The 24,838-nt window shown below is 41.5% G+C and overlaps 1 protein-coding gene across 4 annotated transcripts in view; it reads left to right on the forward strand.

Moving 5' to 3' along the window:
- aff2 (AF4/FMR2 family, member 2) overlaps positions 1-24,838 on the forward strand; it is a 263,824-nt gene that overhangs the window by 82,321 nt on the left and 156,665 nt on the right. For 3 of the 4 annotated variants that reach the window (XM_057849436.1, XM_057849435.1, XM_057849438.1), the window contains 3 exons: positions 2,191-2,311; positions 16,915-17,590; positions 20,911-21,302. In XM_057849436.1, the coding sequence (XP_057705419.1) occupies positions 2,191-2,311; positions 16,915-17,590; positions 20,911-21,302 (1,189 nt within the window). Of the gene's footprint in view, positions 1-2,044; positions 2,097-2,190; positions 2,312-16,914; positions 17,591-20,910; positions 21,303-24,838 lie in introns of those variants that run through there. The other variant, XM_057849437.1, reaches the window with a different exon arrangement.

A 24,838-nucleotide genomic window follows, 5' to 3' on the forward strand; every position in this document is an offset into this window, starting at 1 on the left:
ATTTGAGAAAAATAGGCCTACATGGCTGTTGTGATATATAAATAAAATTTTGATTTTTTTTCCCAGGAAATCCATTGTCAGACAGAAACAGCACAGCAAAACGCCACGCTAAAATATGAGTAAAAATATCAAAATGGCTCACCCCTTTGGGCAGGCAATTGATCAGGATTGTCGATCTATAGGACCAAGGCCCCCAACAATTTTTTTCCTGCATATGAAGGTGAAAGGCTTCACCTTTCTGGCATTGACTGGTCGTTTGGAGGTCCACACAAGTTGATCAATTTATCACATTTTTTCCGTCTGAGTTTTTGGCTTCGGGAAACGTATGAAGAAAACATCCTTTATGTGTGAACGGTCTTAATGTCTAGAGTCGTTTCTACAAGTTCCAAAGCAGCAGTGTTTCCTCGGCATGTCTTTTTTTGAAAGATTACCGGCAGAAAACAAGCAGTACTAGCATTGGTTGTATGCGAGCGCGCTTCTATGTTGACCACCTTCCGGTTTACGATAGTGACATCACGCAGCCTTGCGATCTAAAAATAGCGTTCGTGCGGTACGCTATTGATTTTGGGTCACTTCCTCTTGATTTGGGGGTATTTTGGTAGGTAAGGAGTAAGGGTATGTACAGGCACATGTATTTGTATTGAACCGTTTCGGTAAGTGGTGCTCGGTTCGGAACGGTGGCGTACCGAACGAGTTTCTGACTTAATGTAACCCTTACTTTTCGAGGCGGTGAGTCGATCGTGTTACAGTGTCTTTGTGTAGATTATATTTACTCCGTCTTCTCTACTATAATGAGGACCAACACGGTAGGACAGTATAACCCAGAAACGTCAACGGCGCGACAACGTGGCCGCCGCGAGAACGCTGTGAAACGGGCGTTAAAGTCAATCAGCCAATGCACACCAGTCGCAGTGCGGCCGCGTGTCAGACTCGTCCCAGATGCGGCTCAACACGACGCACGTGAAAAGAACGGCAGAGTTTATTATTTGACGCGAGACGCGACCCTCCTGCATCAATACTACTACCGGTAGCTAGGATCGGGCAGACCGGAAGTCATTCGTGTAAAAATACGGTGGATCCGGTCCATTTTCAAACTAATATGCAATCGTAACCAACTTTTTGAGTCCATCAGATCTCTTCAGTGGTAGATCGGGGCACAGTTGACTTGTCTTTGCTGATTTGCTGCTGTCTTCTCTGCTATAATAATAACAAACACGGCCCCGTGTTCAATACAAAACCCTCCTACCACAACAAAACAAGTAGGAACCAATATTCACATAGGAACTAAAGTTATACAACATAAAATATACACAATATAAAATAAATAATAGTCCATTTACATAAATTAAATTGAAATGAGCTAAAACACCTGTAATAATAGGAATTATACACAGATCCTGCTTACACAATTAAATTTATTAATTTCTGTGTGGCGCTTTAACTTGAGAAAATCCACCAATAAAGCTTTTGAAAACCGTTCATAAGGGGAAAAAAATCATACATTGAAGCATTTCATTTGTAAAATATATGTTAAAATCTTTGTCATTGGGATTGCTTTTCTCTTTAGCACAGGACTTCTTTTTTGTCCTTTCTTTCAGAAAGAAAGCTGACCAATACACGGGGTCTGAAAGGCAAATTGTTGTTGGATTATCTTTAAAGACCTGCCACTTTTTGAGCAGAATTGTAGCTTTGTATAGGTTAATGTTCCTATTGTTGAAAGCACAAAGGTGTGTAATAAACAACTAGCACATTTATATTTTGCATTTTGTTTTCTTACTGTACCGAACATGAACCGAACCGTGACCCCAAAACCCAGGTACGTACCGAACCGCTATTTTTGAGTACCGTCCCCCCCCCAGTAAGGAGACTGACAAATGTTAATATTCAAAACTCAATTAGGACTATAACAATAATCTATGAAACAGTTCATTACCTTTACTCACATTTTACAGCAGGACTATAACTCAAGCTTTGATTTACTACACCTCACTTTGTGGAAATTAAGGCCATCATGTGATTGGTCTCTGTTTTGTTTTTAGGTCAGAAATGGGTGGTTGGGGGATCGTCTATGTAGCATCATGCTTTTATTTGCCATTGTAGGTGGTTGATATTGTCCACATGTCAGACATAAAAACACTGGTTTTTGAGAGAGGGTAAAACTAATAAGATTTTCTCCCTGTTTCCCTTTAGCCATTTGGAGTCAGAGCGCAGTGTCCTGAAAAGGAGAGAATGGGAGAGGAGGACTCAGGAGGTGCAGCAGGATGAAGATTTGTTCTCGAGTGGATTCAACCTGTTTGGGGAACCTTACAAAGTAAGTCACTCACACATTTGGCTGTCCACACTTTTCTGAATCTCATCATTATTCTTCAATTAGGTCTGGGAAAATGTTGATTAGTTATTATATGAGCTTCCAAATACAGTTTATGACAGCCATAGATTAGTGCTTTTTTTTTTTTTTCCTAAAAATGAAAAGTACCCCACGACTCTCGTGAGGATAAGTGTAATGGAAGATGAATGAATAAATGGAAAGTGTTCAATTTCGACAGAAGGACAATGAAGTAAAGATAAATAAAATATTTTACATTTCACACTCAGCAGCTTTCTGGACACTCAAAAGGTCCCTGTCTTTTAGGAGACAGTTTTATACCAGCTGTTAAAATTTGATTGATCTTTTGACAAGGACAATTGGACATGCTTGACATCAGCTTTTCATTTGGGTGAATGGGATGATTTTACAAGATCTTAACTCGTGAGGATGGGTCACTTTAAAAAGCAGCTCGACTATGTGATTCAGTGTCTTTATTCAAAGCAATGAACTAAAACTTACTGTAAACCACTGATTAACCTTAATATGCTGTATATTTTATTGCACCAGGCTTTTCTTAAATGGTCATTTTGGGTATGATAAAGTCAGTAATTACCTTCAAGTAGATTATTATAGGCTAATATTTTCATTTGATTTTCCCCTGTGATAAACCATTGTACCTTCAAACATAAGGGTCTTCGCTAGAGCTTTCGAGACCCTCATAACGTATTAAGTCATGCATCCAAGTCCACAGCCAACTGCTGCCCCATGTGTATGAAATGGATTCACTTGAGTTAACTCTCATTCTCTGCGGCTAAGCACTTCACTTGCTTTTGCAGCCAAATGTGTCGACCTTGGGACAGGCCGGCTTTGAATCTTGACAGAAAGTGTGTGAGTGCGGCTGTCAGAATACCTCAAAAACAGAGCTGGTTCCCTACTGTTAGAAAATGTTCAAGGTTGATTTGTGAGGACGCCACATAAGAGGTTACAATGATAATGAGAATGCCTTCAGGCTTCAATTAATTGTTTTCAAATCTGTAATAGTGCTGAGCTCAGGTCGAGATATGAGTGAGTGTTTGAGAAAATTATCAGGTGACACCAATTTGAACCTTTCTGATGAATAGGTTAAGTGTTTGAATAGTAATAATAATTAAAAAAAAAAAAAAAAAAGAACAGGGAAAAAACTTGAGGAGCACTCTGAGAGGGCAGACTTCTGCTTAAGCAGTTAAATTCAAAGCATCGCCATATTTGGTAGCGTTGGCACTCCCTTTAAGGATGAAGCAAGTTTTCATGAAATTCATTTTCACCTCTATGAACTTAGAGCTCATGACCCCAAAATTGAATTACCTATTCCATTTCATATTACAGACATTTCTGTTTGTTTAATAATAATAACCCATTTATTCATTCTTGACTTATTGCAGAATTCCTTTTCTGACCTCTGTGGCCCTTGACCCCAATAACCCAAAATGGAATCAGCTCTTCCGTTTCTCAATACATATGAATACATACATACAAATAAAAAATATCCTGCAAATTTGATAATAATCCCATTATTCGTTCTTGAGTTATTTTGAACACAGGCATACAAAACAAACTTCTGTGACCTTTGACCACATAACCATCCATCCTTCCATCCGTCCGTCCGTCCATCCATCCATCCATCCATCCTCTCCCGCTTATCCGAGTTCGGGTTGCGGGGGCAGCAGCTTCAGCAGGGAAGCCCAGACTTCCCTCTCCCCAGCCACATCATCCAGCTCTTCTTGGGGGATCCCATGGTGTTCCCTGGCCAGTCGGGTGACATAATCTCCCCAGTGTGTCCTGAGTCAGCCTCGCGGCCTCCTCCCCGTGGAACGTGCCCAGAACACCTCACAAGGGAGGTGTCCCGGTTTCTCACCTTATCTCTAAGGGAGAGCCCAGACACCCTACAGAGGAAACTCATTTTGACCGATTGTATCCGGGATCTTGTTCTTTCGGTCACGACCCACAGCTCCTGAACATAGGTGAGGGTAGGAACAAAGAGCGACCGGTAAATAAAGAGCTTCGCCTTTCAGGTCAGCTCGCTCTTAACCATGATGGACCAATGCAAATTTTGCATCACTGCAGACGCAGCACCGATTGGCCTGTCGATCTCCTGCTCTATTTTTCCATCACTCGTGAGCAAGACCCCGAGATACTCCAACTTCTTCCGTAGGTTTTACCAAGGGCGTAGGTTTGCACTGGGACGTTACGGACATTACAATACCAACTTCTCAGGAAGCTCAAATTGTCCCCACTAACTTTCAAGCAAGCTTATTAGCATTATATAATGACTTCAGTCATATAGGTAATTTCGATTGTCTCCCCATATGTTGTAAGGATAGAATGGAGCCTACTATTATGAAGTGAATTATTTTCATTATGTTCAGACTTACGTTTACCCCTTTTCACTGCTGAGTGTGCCAGTCCATTTTTTTCCCCTCAAATGCACATTTGATTGGCTGATGACTTGACCCCCTGAACCCACACACACACACACACACACACACACACACACACACACACACACTCACAGCCCCAGCCCGCCTCCTCCGCCCCCTTCGAAGAGAAGGGATATTAGAAGTTTTTTTTTTTTTTTTTTTTTGTAAGCCAGCAGCAGCTGCAGCGACTTTAACTTATGTAAAAAGACTTCAATGATGTGGAGGTGGGGAACACAACACTAATTTTCCAACTGAAAGTCCGACCTGTATCAGTGTTAGCACAACATTAAACTGTGTGTTTTGGCTAACCTGCAACACTTGAGTAGAGAGACTGTTAACATTAATTAAACTGTGAGAAATGTAGTGAACCGAGGTTTATCCCTTTCTCCCCAATTTTCATTTTTATGTCATTTATGTGGTTTTAAAGCAGTCCAAAGGAGCTTTCATTTTTTGTTGTTGTTGTTGAGTTTGGCTGTACATGTGAACAAAAGCAGTAATGTCTTACCTGAATGGAAGGCTGAATTTTTTTTTTTCAAACTGTTTCTTCAGTAGTTTTTGAAAACGGGTTTGGATGGAAAGGTGTATCACCTGAACCAATGCATGTGAAAGTTAGTATAAGTCAATACAGATGTATTTTGCATTGATCTTTTAGCCTTTCAATTAATTAGCTTCATATTCATGAGATATGTAGCCCTGACCCCAGTTCACCCAATCTGTTTGGTCTAATTAATGTCCTGTCCCTAGCAAAAAGTGTATATGCAGGTCATGCTGTTATATCGTCCCTACCAATGTTTAATGAATTTGACATCTATTGCCATCAATGGCAATGAAAAAAGTTAATTAGACCAATGAACCTGTAATATCACCTCTCATTATGATACAAAACATAATAGATGCATGTTTTAATTCAAACATTTTTTGTCATATTGTCAAGGAAACCTGAGCTTTTGGTGCAACACTTGGATTTTGCATGCCAACCTAATGTTGTGGCCATTTGGGCGAAAATGTGATGGATGGAGCATTTTTTCAGCCTTGAGGCCAAACAGCTGACTTGACCATCCACGGGGGTTTATGTTTATTTGCTTCATATTCCAGCCTCCCCGTGTTCCTCCTCCATATCTGCCCTTGCTATAGCTCTTGCTGCTGTGACTCATGACAAATGGCTCTGGCACACTTTGCTACTTGGTTCTGTTGATTTATTTGTCTCGCTGAAGATTTCAGTTTCTACTGAAGGTGTTGCTTTACAGATACATACAATCATAGGGCCTCCTCAATCTCACAGCCCACTCTCACTGAGTGCATGGTGAACTTCTAAGATTTATATCTCTTCGTTATCACAGCGGATATATAGAGAACTTTCTTCTCAATCACTTTTTCCTTTTTTTCCCCCTCTACATCAGTCAGCTCGATATCAGTTTGGTACTGTCACTGTCTGGCTTTTCTTATTTATATTTTTTTCTCTGTCAGCTATTAGCTAATCCCCTAGCTAATCCTGTTAAAGAGCGATATGTTGTTACCAGCTATATTTGGGTGAGCTAGTCAGTCACACACAAGAGCCCAAGTAGACTTTCACACAAATGCAGGTATTCATCCCCTTTTCTGTTTTCCATTTGGCCTCTTTGTGAATGTGTTGTCTCATGTTATTCACCAGATCTTTTATTCATGGTTTTGCGAAGAAACAAGCTAATATATTCGTGTCTTAACTTTAGCTCACAACGGTTTATGTAGTGCAAAAATTTATTCATGCTGAGATACTTTTTATTTAAAATAAGGGAAACTTTTGAAAATATTCTGAAATTGATTCAAAGATTTAAAAAATATATATATTATAATATAATACATGTAAAGTTTATTCAATCTACTGTACAGATTAATGTGAGGACCAACACATGGCTCAGGGGCTGAAGGCCAATTCACCATGTTACAGAAAAAAAAAAAAAAAAAAATCCATTTTGTTCCTGGCTTGCAATCATTTTATTTGTGTTGCTTTTGTCCAAACTAAATTGGCTTGAGATATTAATTTCAAATGATGACGTGATTCACAGCTCCCCATTTCCTGCAAAATGAACCTAAAGGTGTGCCATTCGTTTGTGCTGCGCTTGCGTTAGTTATTGGGGTACCCCTCTGATATTGAGAGAGACGCGTCGAGGGGCTACGATTGACGCCATCACTCGAAATGAACCCTTTAACACCTGATCTAATTTTATCTGAATTTGCATGCCTTTGATGTTGGCTTTATATTTCAAAGAAAAAAATGTTACATTGGCCTGGTTGGGTCCCTTTTTTCAGGACACTATAACCTTCATGTCCAAGCTGTTGTTTTCTACATTGACCAATTATAATTAACATTTTGGACCCAAAAAGACAAAAGAAAATCCCACATTTTTTGTCAAAATTTGTAATATTGATGTCCTATTGACAACCAAACACGCTCAACGAAACGTTTTGAAGCTTGATAATATTTATTCAACTTGTAAGGATAAACATGCAACAGAAAAAAATTAGACTAAATAGTTTTATATTTGATAATTCAACAGAAACAGCAAAAATGGTCATCAGCGGTTTTGTTCTTTCTACATTCTATGGTCAAAACAGGTTATATACACTCACCAGCCACTTAATTTGGTACACCATGCTAGTAACGGTTTGGACCCACTTTTGCCTTCAGAACTGCCTCAGTTCTTCGTGGCATAGATTCAACAAGGTGCTGGAAGCATTCCTCAGAGAGTTTGGTCCATATTGACATGATGGCATCACACAGTTGGTGCAGATTTGTCGGCTGCACATCCATGATGCGAATCTCCCGTTCCACCACATCCCAAAGATGCTCTATTGGATTGAGATCTGGTGACTGTGGAGGCCATTTGAGTACAGTGAACTCATTGTCATGTTGAAGAAACCAGTCTGAGATGATTCCAGCTTTATGACATGGCGCATTATCCTTCTGAAAGTAGCCATCAGAAGTTGGGTACATTGTGGTCATAAAGGGATGGACATGGTCAGCAACAATACTCAGATGGCGTTCCAACGATGCTCAATTGGTACCAAAGGTCCCAAAGAGTGCCAAGAAAATATTCCCCACACCATTACACCAGCACCACCAGCCTGAACCGTTGATACAAGGCAGGATTGATCCATCCTTTCATGTTGTTGACGCCAAATTCTGACCCTACCATCCGAATGTCGCAGCAAAAATAGAGACTCATCAGACCAGGCAACGTTTTTACAAATCTTTTATTGTCCAATTTCGATGAGCTTGTGCAAATTGTAGCTTCAGTTTCCTGTTCTTAGCTGAAAGGAGTGGCACCCGGCGTGGTCTTCTGCTGCTGTATAGCCCATCTGCCTCAAAGTTGTACTGTGCATTCAGAGATGCTCTTCTGCCTACCTTGGTTGTAACGGGTGGTTATTTGAGTCATTGTTGCCTTTCTATCAGCTTGAACCAGTCTGGCCATTCTCCTCTGACATCTGGCATCAACAAGGCATTTCCGCCCACTGAACTGCTGCTCAGTGGATATATTTTCTTTTCCGGACCATTCTCTGTAAACCCTAGAGATGGTTGTGCGTGCAAATCCCAGTAGATCAGCAGTTTCTGAAATACTCAGACCAGCCCTTCTGGCACCAACAACCATGCCACGTTCAAAGTCACTCAAATCACCTTTCTTCCCCACACTGATGCTCGGTTTAAACTGCAGGAGATTGTCTTAAACCATGTCTACATGCCTAAATGCACTGAGTTGCAGCCATGTGATTGGCTGATTAGAAATTAAGTGTTAACGAGCAGTTGGACAGGTGTACCTAATAAATGGGCTGGTGAGTGTACAGCAGTGTAAAGTAGTGATACATATATATATCATCTAACACAAAAAGGTTGATGTCTCTTTGTGAGGTTAGGTATTGCACTCATCACCTTATACCCGGGCTTCTCAATTATTTTAGATGATATCCTTTGACTCACTGGAAGCCAGTGTAGTGATTTCAAAACCGGTGTAATGTGGTCCAGCTTCCTTGTGTTTGTGAGGACTCTGGCTGCAGCATTCTGTACTAGCTGCAGCTTGCTGACTGATTTTTTATCAAGACCTGTAAATATACCGTTGCAATAGTCCAATCTGCTGAAAATGAATGCAATCATAAGCTTTTCCATGTCTTGTTGAGTCAGAAGCCCCTTAATTCTGGTTATATTTTTTAGGTGGGAATAAGCGGATTTAGTGACGGACTTTAGCTGGCTATCAAATTTTAGGTCTGAATCAATAATTACGCCAAGGTTTCTGACTTGATTTGTAGCTGTAAGTGAAATTGTGCTAAGTTGCCTGCTTATCTTTGACCTTTCCTGTTTTTGGCCCAAAAATGATCACCTCTGTCTTCTCCACATTTAACTGGAGAAAATTCCGGCACATCCATTCATTGATTTGATGAATGCATTTACTCAGGGAGACTAAGGGACTATAATCATGTGGGGACACAGAAATTTACAGTTGTGTGTCATCTGCATAGGCGTGATAGGAGATGTCACACTGTTCCATTATCTGAGCTAACGGAAGCATATAGATGTTAAATAAGAGTGGTCCAAGAATTGACCCTTGAGGGACTCCACACGAGAATTTGGTTCGTTCTGACTGATAGTTTCCGATTGACACAAAGAAATCCCTATCATGTAAATAGGATGTGAACCACTGAAGAAAAGTGTCAGTAAGCCCTACCCACTGTTCCAATCTGCTGAGTACACTCTAAAAAAAATCCACTGGCTCTACTTAAAAAAATTGTTGTAACAATTTGCATTTAATTTTTTAAGTAAATTCAACTAAGCAATGATTGAGTACTTCCCTTATAAATTTTCTAACTGGACTAACTCAATTAGTATAGTTGAACCATCATTATTTATTGTCCTCCACAAGCTTTATTGTGTAGAACCAACTCAATTTTTATAGCATTAATAAGAAATAAAACTACTTCATTTAGGTTGCTATAACTCCTTCATTTTAATTTATCAACTCAAAAGTTGATGCAAAATGGTACTTAAATTTATTGAGTAAGAGCAACTCATTCATTTTCCATGCCGCTTTTTCCTCACGAGGGTCACGGAGGTGCTGGAGACTATCTCAGCTAACTATGGGCAGTAGGCAGGGGACACCCTGAACTGGTTGCCAATCGCAGGGCACAAGGAGACATACAACCATTCAGGCACACTCATGCCTACGGACAATTTAGAGTGCTCAATCAGCCTACCATGCATGTTTTTGGGATGTGGGAGGAAACCGGAGTTCCCGGAGGAAACCCACGCAGGCACAGGGAGAACATGCAAACTCCACACAGCCGCCTAAGAGTAACTTGTTTTTCTAAAATAAATTGGACATGGCAACTCCAGTTTTATTTGGAAAAAAATATATATTTCAAAACTCAAAAGAATGGACAAAATGAAAGTGCAGAGCAAAACCAATATAAACATCCTAAACATTGTCAACAGTTCACTTCAGGTGCAGGTATAAACGAAAAGTGTACTTCCAGTACGTTGATACACAGATATGGCACAACAACACACAGTGCAAAACAAGTGTACAACAAAATGTTTGCAAATGTACAAACAATATAGGGTGATTGAAAAGTAACTCCTGTTTTAAGATAATTTATTTAAATGTTGTAAACATTTTTGTAATTTTTTGAGTATGCTGCTTGATGCATGGTAATGAAATCTGTTTTCATTTTCTTTCTGACTGCAAATATTGTAAGGCAGAAAATGGCCAATTCTTTTCCTGTGGTAATATGCACATGTGATGGGAATTTAGGAAGTTGCACCAACTTAATAATGGAATAGAAATTAAATTTCACTCACTTAATCTTTCCCTTTGTTACGTGAAAGCAGAAAAGCTTATTCAAAAACAATATACTTTTAAGTTAATACGTCTTTCTTAATATTTAATTTTGATTAACTCCATAAAAGAAGTTACCAACTTAATAAAACAATGAATAGTAAAAAAAAGTCATTTTTATGTTGAAAAAACTCATGTTTTCAAGTCATACCAACTAGCCTCATGAATCATTTTTTAGAGTGATGTTGTGATCAACCGTGTCGAATGCGGCGCTGAGATCCAATAGTAACAGAACAGATGATTTGCCTGCATCGGTATTCTGACGAATATCATTTAGGACTTTGATAAGCACGGTCTCGGTGCTGTGTTGTGGCCGAAATCATTCAATCATTCATCATCATCAAATCATTCATCAATCAAATATTTGGTTCAAACATAATGCGCACATGCTGAAAATGAGAGCGCCACTGCCACCCACTCAGTGGATGTGCAATTACACTTTATTCTAGCAAAAAAATATGTTCCCCAAGGTCACATGCGCCACCCCCAGCATCGCTCTGCGCCCCCCTGGAGCGGCCCGCCCCACTATTTGAGAAGTACTGCCTTATACACACATCTATATACAAATTGAAAAGATTGATAGTGAAAACAAAAATCAAATATAACATTGAAATAAAGATTTTTTTAAAAAAATATTGACAATAAATTAATTCAGTTCAATTTTTTTCAGGCATGCCACTCAGTTTCCCCTTGAACAGGACACAGGGCTACCTCATACACTATACGTTAGACCGCCCACTCTTCCGCCATTTGTGCACTGCAGTCAGCCTGTCACTCTTCTCGCTTGCCGACTCATCCAAAGAAAAAAATGACAAATCTGGCCCACAATCTTCCTCAAGTTGATGAAATAATGCATTAGCTTGCACTAAATTTAGTTTTTATTCATTCCGCACGTTTCAAAGTGGCTTGCTCAATCCAACCAGCCGTCGCTTGCTACCTTGCCTCCCTGTCCTTAGGTACCACCACGCTCGGCAATTTATTAAAAATGTTCACATTACGTCCTTTCTTCATGACCTCACAATGGCTCCTGAGATATGTAGTTTGTTGTGGTGCTTTCGGTTTTGAAAAAGAACAGGAAATTATGGAAATATGGACATAAAAACATGGTCCACGCAGCGTTTTAATGTTTATTTATGAGGGCAATAAAACAATAAACTCAAATGACATTATCTCCCGTTTTACTCAGTCGATGGACTTCAAGTAAAAACGGGTCTGGACCTCAACTTCCGCACTTTCAATTGAGACAAACCAATGGCACGTGGGTGACATAATTACAGCATGACGAGGCTTCAAAGATGATATGCGTAAATGTGTCGCCGCCGACATGTCCGGTGTTAAAACGTTAATATTAGTGCTGTCAAATTTATCGCGTTAACGGGCGGTAATTAATTTTTAAAATTAATTACGTTAAAAAAATTGACGCATTTAACGCATGCGTGGAATGACCCGCTCATGCATTGCCTCAAACAGATTACAATGGCGCCGTTTTTTTGCACATTGAGACTTAAGAGGCAAAGAAAGACGAGTGGACACAGGCGTTCACTGGAACACACCGTTTATTGTCATAAGCTTCGGCAACTCCTTCACAACAAACATAAATATCATTTGGTGAAAGCACAACAAAAATAATATTCCTATCTCTCAAAAAAAAAAAAATAATGTTAACGAAAAGAAAAGCGCTTCAATCTATATTAATGAGGCCCTATTCTCACACAGTTAAACTGCAATGTAAAAAAAAAAAAAAAAAAAAAAAAAAAATTGAATTACCGATCAAAATAGGATTGAAAAATACACATAAAACTTACTCAGACTGGTCAAACTTTATCGAAACATTTAGTTTAGCTCAACAAATACACTGGATGGCAAAATTTAGTCACAATACACAAACTATCAGAGGTCTCGTACGTTGTGAAGCCAGCACTCAAATGACCGTGAAGTACAATGGAATGGATGGACCCAGTAAACAGAACTACGGCGTCAGTCGAGGGACGAAACACACTCATTGGCTTGATTTCTAAGTAATTTAAAACTCGCCATTGACACCTTGTGGTGTATTTCAATCACTACCTTACGTAGTTGAAGACACTGTGGAAGAACGGTAGGGAGCCCATGTGACGTCACCACAGCAACGTCAACAATGGCGAGCTACTAGTTTATTTTTTGTTTGAAATGTTTTTAAATTTTACTAAAACGAAAACATTAAGAGGGGTTTTAATATAAAATTACTATAAATTGTACTAACATTTATCTTTTAAGAACTACAAGTCTTCCTATCCGTGGATCCCTTTAACAAAAAAAATGTTAATAATGTCAATGCCATCTTGTTGATTTATTATTATAATAAACAAATACAGTACTTATGTACAGTATGTTGAATGTATATATACGTCTTGTCTTATCTTTCCATTCCAACAATAATTTACAGAAAAATATGTCATGTTTTAGAGATGATTTAAATTGTAATTAATTACGTTTAATTAATTTTTAAGCTGTGATTAACTCGATTAAAAATTTTAATCGTTTGACAGCCCTAGTTAATATCTCAATATCTATAAAATGATAGCAGCACAAACAGAAATCTTTACTGCACAAACGTAGCATAAATTAATGGCAACATTTCGGGTCCATTTTGCATTAAATGGAGGGCTGCGTGACGTCATCACTCGAAATTAATATCTCAATAACTCAAAAACGATTGCGGCACAAACGACTAGTTTTGCAGCACAAACATAGCACAAACGAGTGACGCCATTTGTAATCAAAATGTGGGGCTGGTTGACCTCAGGTTGACCTATAAAAGAATTGTTAATATCTCAAAAATGATAACGGCACAAACAAGTTTTTTTTTCAGCACAGACCTAGCACAAACGAATGACATGATTTTTCTATAAATTTGCATCTGATATGGGGCCAACTTCACGGAGGTCCTCGGTTGGTTTTGTGTCGGTGTGTGGGGTCATTTAACAGAGACACAATGTTAGCTGTTTATTAATCATAGCGGCACATATTATTGAGCATGTGTCTAAAACAAAATCCACGCAGAATGGTTAGGTCCAACCCAAATTTCACCCCAACTTTTTGACTGGTTAAAGTGCCTGTGACACGAAAAAGCATGTTTATTTCATAATACACGCGGTATTTTATGCTCCTGAATGAAATCGCTTGGATGTGTGTGGAAGCGATCGCTATATTTATTTAGTTTTTCGAATCCCGCGCCATGAAAATGAGTGACTTCCGGCAACAGTCTCGAGTTGAGAAAGAGGGCACTGTGACGTGTATGGAGGAAGGAGTCCTCTTCACTATACAGCCGTACTGTTGTATGAGAAGAACCAAGGATTCAGCTGATTTTGCGGATTATACGTTTATTTTTCGCATCACGGCAGCCAAACAGCTGCAGAAAAATCTTGCTGTACGAGGGAGAGACGTGTGCGCCTTTTTGGGTTTCAAAAGGTTCCCATTCACCGGTGGATATTGGCCAAAAAAAGCCCTACTACTGTGGGACCATGGGACTTACGAGGAAGTGAGTAAACATCGTGTTTTGTATTATGTCAAATACTGGGATCATTTTAATATGTAGGTGGCTTGCATTTTGTGGCTGACATGCTCTTTGTCCCCTCGGCCGGCGGCTTGTCGCACATCCCCCCGCCGGGAGAGCATTATACTGGGCTTATTCCCCTCTTCATGTGCCCGGTGTTCTGTCAAATTTTCTGACCGATCAGAAATTTGCAACTTTGTGTTAAAAATAGCCACGAATGCAGCGATTACAAAGTAGCGATTACAAAGTAAACACTACAAACTTTCTTTAAATAAAGGACTACTTACGTTTGATCATGGATAAGCATGTAAAAAGCTCTCATCATACACATTAGCTGCACAACAAGTGCAGCCGCCCTCCTCCACTAGCCTCTCGCTGCTTACGACTTCGCTGTGTAGTAAATCATTATTTTACCATATTCGTGTTGACCATTTGGCAGCTACACGCTCCTCCGACGTCGGCCGGTTTGTTCGGCAGTCATTGTCCAGCTGCTTCCCCGGCGAGCTCTCCTGTCCGTAGTAGCAGGGGAACGAGTTGTAAATTGATCTCCGCCGGGCTCTTTACCCATCGGCAAAGACAATCGACAACCTAGTCGTCATGTCAAATAATCCGGGCTAGTTACGTATGATTTTCCACTTCGAAGACTTTGAAACATCACTCGGTTCGGGTTAGCATGTCAGCTAGCTGTCACGCCTCTTGGTTTGTTTACATTCTCCGAAGCCGGAGAAGGGAAATGACATAAGCCCGATTTAGGTGGCATAAAATATCGTTCGAGAGGTGCGACAGTAAAGGTGAAGTCTACAGTTTTGACCATTATGGAGTAATTTTGCCATGTCGTCTTGAATAAATGCATTTTTTTAAATTTCATATTCCATTTAGCACAAGACTGTTATTTGTCATGGCCATGCCATTTATTTAGCTATTTGGAAAAATACTTGGATAAAAATAATATACTGTAAAAATATTGGAGTAGAGAGACTGAAACAATGACATTTTGTGGCTCTCTTCGTTGCGTTTTCCTCATTCTGAATAATTCCCCCTCAACGGGCTGACTGGTCCTTCTCAAGCCATTTATTCAGCTATTGGGAAAAATACTTGGATAAAAAAAAAAACTTGTAAAAATATTGGAGTAGAGAGACTGAAACAATGACATTTTGCGGCTCTCTTTGTCGCGTTTTCCTCGTTGTGAATAATTCCCCCTCAATGGGCTGCATACTAAATCAGATGAAATCGTGACTCAGCTGACGTCATCCACCTGTTGGGGACGCTAGAGCCCTATAATGGTAGGCGTGGCTAAACGGCAGATTAAAAGACTAATTTCTCGTCATCTGCACTTTGCTAAATTGTTGTATATAGTCGAATTGTCTCAAAATATAATTCTAATTCACACAATAATCCTATTTAAGACTTTTTTTCCTCCTGTCGTACGCACTTTAAGGGCTTCAGCACAATTGGAATTGAACTGCTGGAGTTCTTCCTCATCCTGTGTGCGGTATATCTTCTCAATAATAAAGCAATTTTGTTACCAATTTATTAGGCTCATCTGCTTATTGATTTATTTTAAACACACTCATTTGCTTTTTATTGGCTCTATACACCACTTTAACTGACAGCGGAAGCACAAGGGACATTCAAAATTTAAAGCGTCGGACAGAATTGCCTATTTGAATGTTCGACATACCCGTGTCATTAATTGGACAATGAATTGACGAAGTAAGCAGCAAAATCTGCAAAATAAATAACCAATGTAACTGGCGTGTAGAAACTGGCGGTGCAGTGGTCTGTGACTTTTTAGCAGAGCTAAAACGACGTGTAACAGTAATTGTTGTAATTATCATCCAATAATGGTTAAATTGTATTCAGTTCAAGCAAATCAATGGTGGGGATAATCTTCCGGCCTGAAAGGTTTATAAACTGCACACTTGGAGAATTCCCTGCTCAGCAATAAAACCTCTCTGATCTCGGATCATTGCCTATTACTGTATTTGATTGTTGATGCAAACAAAACACGTCAACACAATGGTGAATTGTATTTAAGGGTGTAAATGACGCTGTGCATTGTTCAATTTGGTGAGTAAATTAAAGAAAAGTGCAACTCAATACAGAGCATAGTTTCCTTTCCAACTAGTTTTATTTATTTATTCTTTTTACATCTGCCATTTCACTATGTCTTTATTAAATTATTAACAGCTACCATAGGTTCACTTTGGCTCACGATTAATATTTTCAACATGTGGTTGAAAGAAAACCACACGAGGGGATAAGGGAACAACTACAGCTCTTTACGTCTTTGCCTTTCTGAGAGAGTCTCGAGCTGAAACGGCAGATGATGAAATAGCGTAGTTTCATCATTAAAGAACCTGTCAAAGATTCTTAACTATTCCGGGGAACATCTCAGCATGAGCACATAACAGCTGAAGGGGCTTTTGGATCATAAATCAGTAGAAGCCAGACTGTCCTCCTTGCGATGATTGCTTGAGAACCTGAGGTCAGGCTAATAATGATTCCTGCTCCATTAGTTTTACTCCTCCAGCCTGGACTGGACCCTCTTAAGGATGGCATGTGTTTAATTAATCATCTTCTCCATGTGCCTGGTCAGTGGTCAACTAATTCATCTCTTCCTGTTCCTCTCCGAATGAGTAAAGAGGGCTTTTCATCAAGTGCTTAGAAATGAAACAGAAAGATGGAAACTTAATTAATACTCCTGTCTGTCACTTTTCCTCCCTACCGTCTCTTTTGCCTTTCTTTCAGACTAATAAAGGTGATGCCTTGGCAAATCGGGTCCAGAACACGCTTGGCTCCTATGAAGAAATGAAAGACCTGTTAACCAGCCATTCAAATCAGAGCCACTTAGTGGGCATCCCCAAAGGCAGCAGCGCCAGCAGCAACAACAACACCATGCAAACACCAACCACTTCAACAAGTGAGAGAGCCACAATGGAGTCCCAGCTTTTCAATGAAACCCTGAATGGAAGCACAGGACAGGAGGGGGGAGGAGCGGAGGGAGGTGGAGAAAAAAGGATTGCAAGTGCCTCCTTGGCATCCTCAAATTCCATGCAACCTCCCGCATCAACAACAACAACGGCTTCAAGTGTGCAGTCAGTGCCTCATCAGAATTCCAAAAAATCTAGGAGCTCCATGGACTGGGCAAAAGGAGGGCATGCACAAAGCACACCGGGAACAGGCCTCCATCTGGGGTTGGGGCAAGGCCAAGGTCAGGCTGTGGGAGCTGCACATGGAAGGGGGAAAGTGTCCATGTTTGAAGACCAGGAACTCCAAAGACATGATGAGCTTTTCAGCTCACTGAAAGATGAATTAGGTCTAAAAAAAGATTTGAGCCCTTCTTCGTCATCTTCATCCTCTTCTTCCTCCACCTCTTCTGGGAGACGGCATTCTTCACACCCCACTAAAACTATTCCTTTGCCAGGTAAGTCTTACAGTAGGTCACCCAAAAATTGTGTGCTCGCATTACCACAAGCTTTTATAATATGGATCAGCAAGCTAATTTACGAAATAGAATACAACAGCCATTGATGGCTATTGCAACTTACAGTGGTACCTTGACATATGATCGCTTCGACACACGATTTTTTCGACATCCAACGTAAATTTTGACTCGCCATTTGGTTCTGCATTCGACGACATGCTCGAAATACGGCGATCTATGACAGCGCCGCAGTTTCTTGTTTTCCCACAAGACGGACGCACGGCAGATTTTCTTGTGAGAAATCAACATGGGTTCCAACATTGTTAGTGCAGGTGCTGAAAAAAAATGAAAAAGGTGAGGCTTACCATTGAAATTAAGATGGAAATGTGAGCGTCCGTGAACTGGCTCGACAATATGGCCGTAGAATGTCTCCTATTTAAACGGTCCTCCTCTGACCTCGGTTCGCCAGTCTTCATACTGTAGGTTAAGGTGACAATTATAATTGTGGTAACATTAGCAAGGAAGTCGCCAGCTTCGTCAGGTTTTTATCATTTATTTCAGAACTTGTGCAGCACAACACGCCTTTTGTCCCCCGCAGTACACGCCAAAAACAAAAGGCCATTGAAAGTGAAATTAAAATCTCTACCACACGCCCCTAACTCACTGTGATGTCAGCCACGCGGGTCGTTCAGGTACAGTACACATAACACAGATGCCACATTGGATCCAGAATCGTTACATTATTATAGGAATTATTATTATTCCGATTTTTATTTAGAATTTCTTTGTTTTGCTCTTTGTAATGGCGTACCGCAAGCAACACGTCACTTCCGCTCATTAATATTCATGACGTTAGCTACTGTTGCTAAGTAGGGACAAGCCACCATTTGTCCCTAATAGGAAATGAATGGAAATCGTGTACGAAGGAGATGTTTACAGAGCTAATCCTACCAATTCTTTCCGAAAATGATGTGCCTGGTGCCAAATTGACTGGCAAAGATGTGGAAGAACATAAAAATGTTCAGTTAAAGAGATGGCTTTAGTGTCGAAGGCTGAAAAAGATGAAAAAAACGAACGGACCTAAGCATAGCTTTAGCTTTTTTATCGACGCGACTGACAATGTCATTCTCCTGTTTCAACAAGCTATCCTTTACCATCAGCCCTGTCTTTCTTATATATCCTCTGGTTGTCCTACGTCTCTTACCGTTCTTGGGGGTAATTTAGTTAGCTTTGTGTAGCGATCGCAAATGCTACTTAGTGACAGCCAACGAACACTTGTAATTTTTTCATGATAACACATCTTAATCCTATAATTTATTTACACTTCCCCCTTACTAATGTTGTTGTTTATATATATATAAAACAAACGGTAACAGTGGCAGTCAGATACCATTGTAATTCTTTTCAGGTCATTCATTGTCAGACAGAAGCAGTACGGCACAACGTTATGCTAAAAAAATAAGTTAAAAATATACAAATGGCTTACCTCTTTGTCCTCTGAAAGACCATGCCAACCCAACATAATGTTTACTGCATATGAAATGTGAATGGATTCACCGAGCTGGTGTTAAAGTCCGCGTAAGTTGATTCGGTCTTCACATTTTTTCCTCCCGAGTTTTTGGTTTCTGGAAACGTATGAAGAAAACCTCCTTCATGTGTCGTAATGCCTAAAGTCGTTTCTACAAGTTCCAAAAAAGCAATGCGTGATCGGCATGTTCGCTTTTGAAAGATTACCGGCGAAAAGTAGCACAAATTACGTTGTGTCTACGCGAGGGCGGGACTATAATGTCCCACTTCGGCTTTACTTCCGCTTTACGATGCGATGTCACGGTCTAAAAATAGCCTGCGTGTGGTACGCCATTGCTATTTGCAATAGTAACAGCAGTATTTATTAAGGACTTAGTGTAGGTTTTCGGGCTGTGGAACGGATTAATGGAATTATAATGTATTCTTATGGGAAAATCCTGCTCGACATACGACCATTTCGACTTACAATCAAGGTCCTGGAACGAATTAACTTTGTTTGTAGAGGTACCACTGTATTGTAGAACAACACAATTTAATTGCCGTTACAACCCACCAACACAAACAATACATAAAAATAAGGAAATAGTCAAAAATAGCCAAATAAAAACTAAGCAACAATGTGAAATTAGCGTCACCGCTGTAAATACTAGCTGCATTTCCACAATTTTTTTTTTTTTAAATAAGTTAGATATGTTACCAAAGTATGCATTAAAACTTAAGGCATACAAAATACAACTTAAGCATCTTTTGATTGTAGGCACTTTTCGAAAAATAATTCTCTTGAATGCTCATCCTGCGGGATTTTACTGCATAAAGAGGAACAGCCAAAACCTGTTGTGTGTGGAAAAGTGATCATGTGACAACAAGTCCAAACATCACGTACTGCGGTGTAATAAATTCGAGTAAAGTTTTTCTATTACGCTCTTGCGATATATTTTTATATTTAAGTGACCGAAAAACCTCATGAAAGCATAAAAAATGTTTTTTTGTGGTATGTGAATGTTTTTTTGTTGTTTTTTTTTTTTCTTCTGCGAGTGGTCCGGATGTTTTCATTATCAATTTTTCATTGCCAAATGTCAGTTTTGCAACTTATGTAATGGAAACGCACCTACTGGATTACTTGGCACCAATCAAATTTTAGAGTTAACAAGTAGACTGGCAAGTAGTTGATGGTAGTATAGCTTGATGATGAAAATCTGCTCGACAAATTTTGTGGTTGGCTATGGTTGTGCGTGTGGTCTTCTTTTTTAAGAACGTTATAATTAAAGTTGCGTTAACCGTAAAGATTATACTTGATCTTCTAACAATGTTTGGAATATTTTTTGTTTTTAAATCTTATTTGATAGATTGCTATGCCTTTTTCTTCTTTGGAATTTAAAGAAGTGATTTGTATAAGCGTTGCTAAGTTGCAATAACAGTTTGATTGGCACAGCTTAGCCTAAAATCTTAAAAAAGTGGGGAAACCCACGAGCTTGGCCATTGAACATTCATAGTGAATTTCTCATCTATTCTAAACGAGCACTTTGTTTCATTTAGTAGACAATTTGCTTGCTAACTGAAAAGCTGCTGAAAGTTGTAGTTAACTTAATGGAAGGAGGAAAAACCATTGAACTTGCTGTGTTGTTTTTTACAAATTTGTGTATTTCAATAATTCAGTATTCAATTCAAGCACAATCCTTCAGAGAGTTGTATGATTAGATTTAGGAAGCACAGAGTTGCTCAATGTCCTCTCATAACTGGGTTGTTTTGGTCACTTTTTTTCCTTTTTGGTCTATTTTCTTCCCAACTCACAGAGACTGGTGGAAATTATCGATCTTCTACAATGGAAGCTGGTCACTGCAAATCATCTTGCTCCCCATTAGAAACTGAACCCAGCTCTCACCTCTCTATGTCCTCCTCCCCGCTGGCTTCCACATCACTTTTGTCAACACCTGTACCTGGTCTAACCACTCCCACATCTACATTCCCACTTGGCGGCCTATCTGGGAAGTCGATTGCAGTGCAGCAGAAACCAACAGCTTATGTTCGCCCAATGGATGGTCAAGACCAGGCACCTATCGACTCTCCTCAATTAAAACCACTTCTTGTGGCCCCAGAGGGATTCAACTGTGGCCAAACGTATGGAGGAAACTCTGGGAATATGAAGAACAAACTGCCCAAACTGAGTCTGAGCCACACTGCAGAGGTAAGGAATAAGCAGCCATTCGATTCATTATCAACATAGATTAATTTAGCAGAGGCATTCTTCCAAAGTGGTTTTGGACAGTGATGTCATTTTATCAGTAACCATGAATGAAGTATGCATTAGCAACTACGGGTTTCCACAAGAATACAGATAATCCCCGGGTTACAGTGTACTTGACTTAGGCGATTTCCACTTTACGATGTGGGAGTCTCATCCGCCAGTTGCGCAAACAGTACCTAATTGTACCTCACGGTATCTTATTTTTTTACTTTACTTTATTAACATGACTTTTTTGAGGTTGACAGACACCAAACAAAGCAATTGTGCTTTTTGAAGCTTTTTACTTCCTTTTGACAATTTGTAAACCTGTAACACAAATCTGTTCAAAAGACACGCATTTTAACAACAAAACACTCAACACAAAATGATTCTTGTTCAAACGTCCATCTAATCTGATCAATATGTAAACTTGGTAGATTCAATTATCCTAATTTGCTTTACAAAAGTCAGCTATCTTAAATGCTACAAATGCTAACGCATTTAAAATTCCCATACCAAATCGCTCCTCTGTGAGCCGTCACCTTATCGTGGTGGAGGAGTTTGAATGCCCTAATGACCCTAGGAGCTATGCTGTCGGGGGCTTTTGCCCCTGGTAGTGTTTCACATGACAGATTGGTCCTAGGCCATGGGTCAAACTAAGAACGGTTCAGAAGACTCTGATGGACGGTAAAAACAGGAGTAAGTGTACCCGGCCCGGAGGAGTACCAGGACTCCATCTTGAGCCAGGCCTGGGGTTGGGGCCCGTGTGCAAGTGCCTGGTAGTCGGGCCTTCACCCATGGGGCCCGGCCGGGCACAGCCCGAACCGGATACATGGGCTCGTCGTCCTGTGGACCCACCACCCGCAGGCTGAATCCGCAGGGTCCGGTGCAATGTGGATCAGGTAGCAGGGACCTTGGCGGTCTGATCCCCGGTTGTGGAAACTGGCATTTGGAACATGGAACGTCACCTCTCTGGCGGAGAAGGAGCAGGAGCATGTGGAAGAGGTTGAGTGATTCCGGCTAGATATTGTCGGCCTCCCCTCGACACATAGCTCTGGCTCTGGAACCCAGGTCCCCGAGAGGGGTTGGACACTCTCCTTTTCTGGAGTTGCTCTGGGGGAGAGGCGGAGGGCTGGGGTGGGTCTTTTGATTGCCCCATGGCTTTCTGCCTCTGTGTTGGAGTTTACCCCGGTGGACGAAAGGGTCGCTTCCCTGCACCTTAGGGTCGGGAACGGGTTCTCATTATTATCAGTGCATATGCACTGAATGGTAGTGCAGATTACCCGCCCTTTTTGGAGTCCCTTGGAAGGGTACTAGAAAGTGCCCTGAAAGGAGCCTCCATTGTCCTATTGGGGGACTTTAACGCCCACATGGGCAATGACAGTATGACCTGGAGAGGAGTGGTTGGGAGGAACGGCCTGCCTGATCTGAACCCGAGTGGTGTTCAGTTATTGGACTTCTGTGCTACCTACAGTTTGGCCGTAACGAACACCATGTTCGAACATAAGGCACATGGCACCAGGACACCTTAGGCTGCCGGTCAATGATTAATTTTGTAGTCGTGTCATCAGACCTGCGGTCGTATGTTCTGGACACTCGGGTAAAGAGTGGAGCAAAGCTGTGAGTTGGATCAGATGGCAGAGGAAGAAGCCGTGCAGACCTGGTCGGCCTAAACGGATAGAGAGGGTCTGCTGGGAACGCTTGGCGGGAGAACCTGTCAGATTGATTTTCAACTCGCACCTCCGGCAGAGCTTCGACTGCGTTTCAGGGGCAGTGGGGGACATTGAGTCTGAATGGGCTTTGTTTCGCTCTGCCGTTGTCGAGACGGCTGCTGAGAGCTGTGGCCGCAAGGTAGCTGGGACCAGTCGTGGTGGTAACCCTCGAATCAGATGGCGGACACCAGAGGTGAGGGGGGGGCATCAGGCACAAGAAGGAGGCCTACGGAGCATGGTTGGCCTTGAATCTCCTGAGACAGCTGACTGGTACCGGCAGGCCAAGCGAAGTGCAGCTGTGGCAGTTTCCAAGGCAAAAATTCGGACGTGGGAGGAATTCGGTGAGGCTATGGAGGAAGACTATCGATCGGCTCCAAAGAGGTTCTGGCAAACTGGCCGGCACCTCAGGGGGGCAAGACGGCATCTCACCCACACTGTTTACAGTAGAGGCGGGGAGCTACTGACTTCAACTGAGGACAATGTCGGGCGGTGGAAGGAATACTTTGAGGACCTCCTTAATCCCACCAATACGCATTCCATGGAGGAAACAGAGCTGAGGGACCTGGGGTTGGTCAGGTCAATCACTAGGGCAGAAATCGCCGAGGTAGTGAAATTACTCCGTGGCGGCGAAGCTCCGGGGATTGATGAAGTCCGCCCTGGGTATCTCAAGACTTTGGATGTTGCAGGACTGTCTTGATTGACGTGCCTGTGCAACATTGCATGGTCATCGGGGGCAGTGCATTTGGAATAGCAAAACAGGGTGGTGGTTCCTATCTTTAAGAAAGGCTACCAGAGGGTGTGTTCCAACTATCAGGGGATTACACTCCTCAGCCTCCCCGGGAAAGTCTATGCCAAGGTACTGGAAAGGAGGGTCCGGTCAATAGTTGAACCTCAGATCGAGGAGGAACAATGTGGTTTTTGTCCTGGCCGTGGAAACACGGACTAGCTCATTACCCTCGCGAGGGTGCTCGAGGGGGTAAGGGAGTTTGCCAATTCAGTCCACATGTGTTTTGTGGATTTGGAGAAAGCTTATGACCATGTCCCCAGGGGCCCCCTGTGGGGGATACTCCGGGAGTATGGGGTGGATGGCCCTCTGCTAGGGGCCATCCAGTCCCTCTACCACAGGTGAATGAGTCTGGTCCATGTGGCCGGCAATAAGTCGGACCTGTTCCAGTTGAGGGTTGGACTCCGCCAGGACTGCCCTTTGTCACCGGTTCTGTTCGTGACTCATGGACAGAATTTCTAGGCGCAGCCGGGTAGTGGAGGGGGTCAGGTTCAGTGGTTGGAGGATCTCATCTCTGCTTTTTGCAGATAATGTGGTCCTTCTGGCTCCATCGCACAGCGACCTCCAGCTCTTGCTGGGACAGTTCACAGCCAAGTGTGAAGCGGCTGGGATGAGAATCAGCACCTCCAAGTCTGAGGCCAAGGTTCTCAGCCAGAAAAGGGTGGACTACTCGCTCCAGGTCAGGGGTGAGTTCCTGCCCCAGGTGCAGGAGTTTAAGTATCTCGGGATCTTTTTCAAGAGTGCGGGTAGGTCAGAGTATGAGATTGACAGGCGGATTGGGGCGGCGTCCACAGTGTTGCGGACACTTAACCAGTTTGTCGTGATGAACAGGGAGCTGAGCCGGAAGGCCAGGCTCTCGATTTACCAGTCAATCTACGTCCCTACCCTCACCTATGGCCATGAACTTTGGATAATGACCGAAAGAACAAGAGCGTGGCTACAAGCGGCTATAATGAGTTTCCTTCGCAGAGTTGCCTGGCTCAGCCTTTGAGGTTGAGGAG

Source organism: Corythoichthys intestinalis, chromosome 11 (genome assembly GCF_030265065.1).
Source record: "Corythoichthys intestinalis isolate RoL2023-P3 chromosome 11, ASM3026506v1, whole genome shotgun sequence".
NCBI lineage: Eukaryota > Metazoa > Chordata > Actinopteri > Syngnathiformes > Syngnathidae > Corythoichthys > Corythoichthys intestinalis.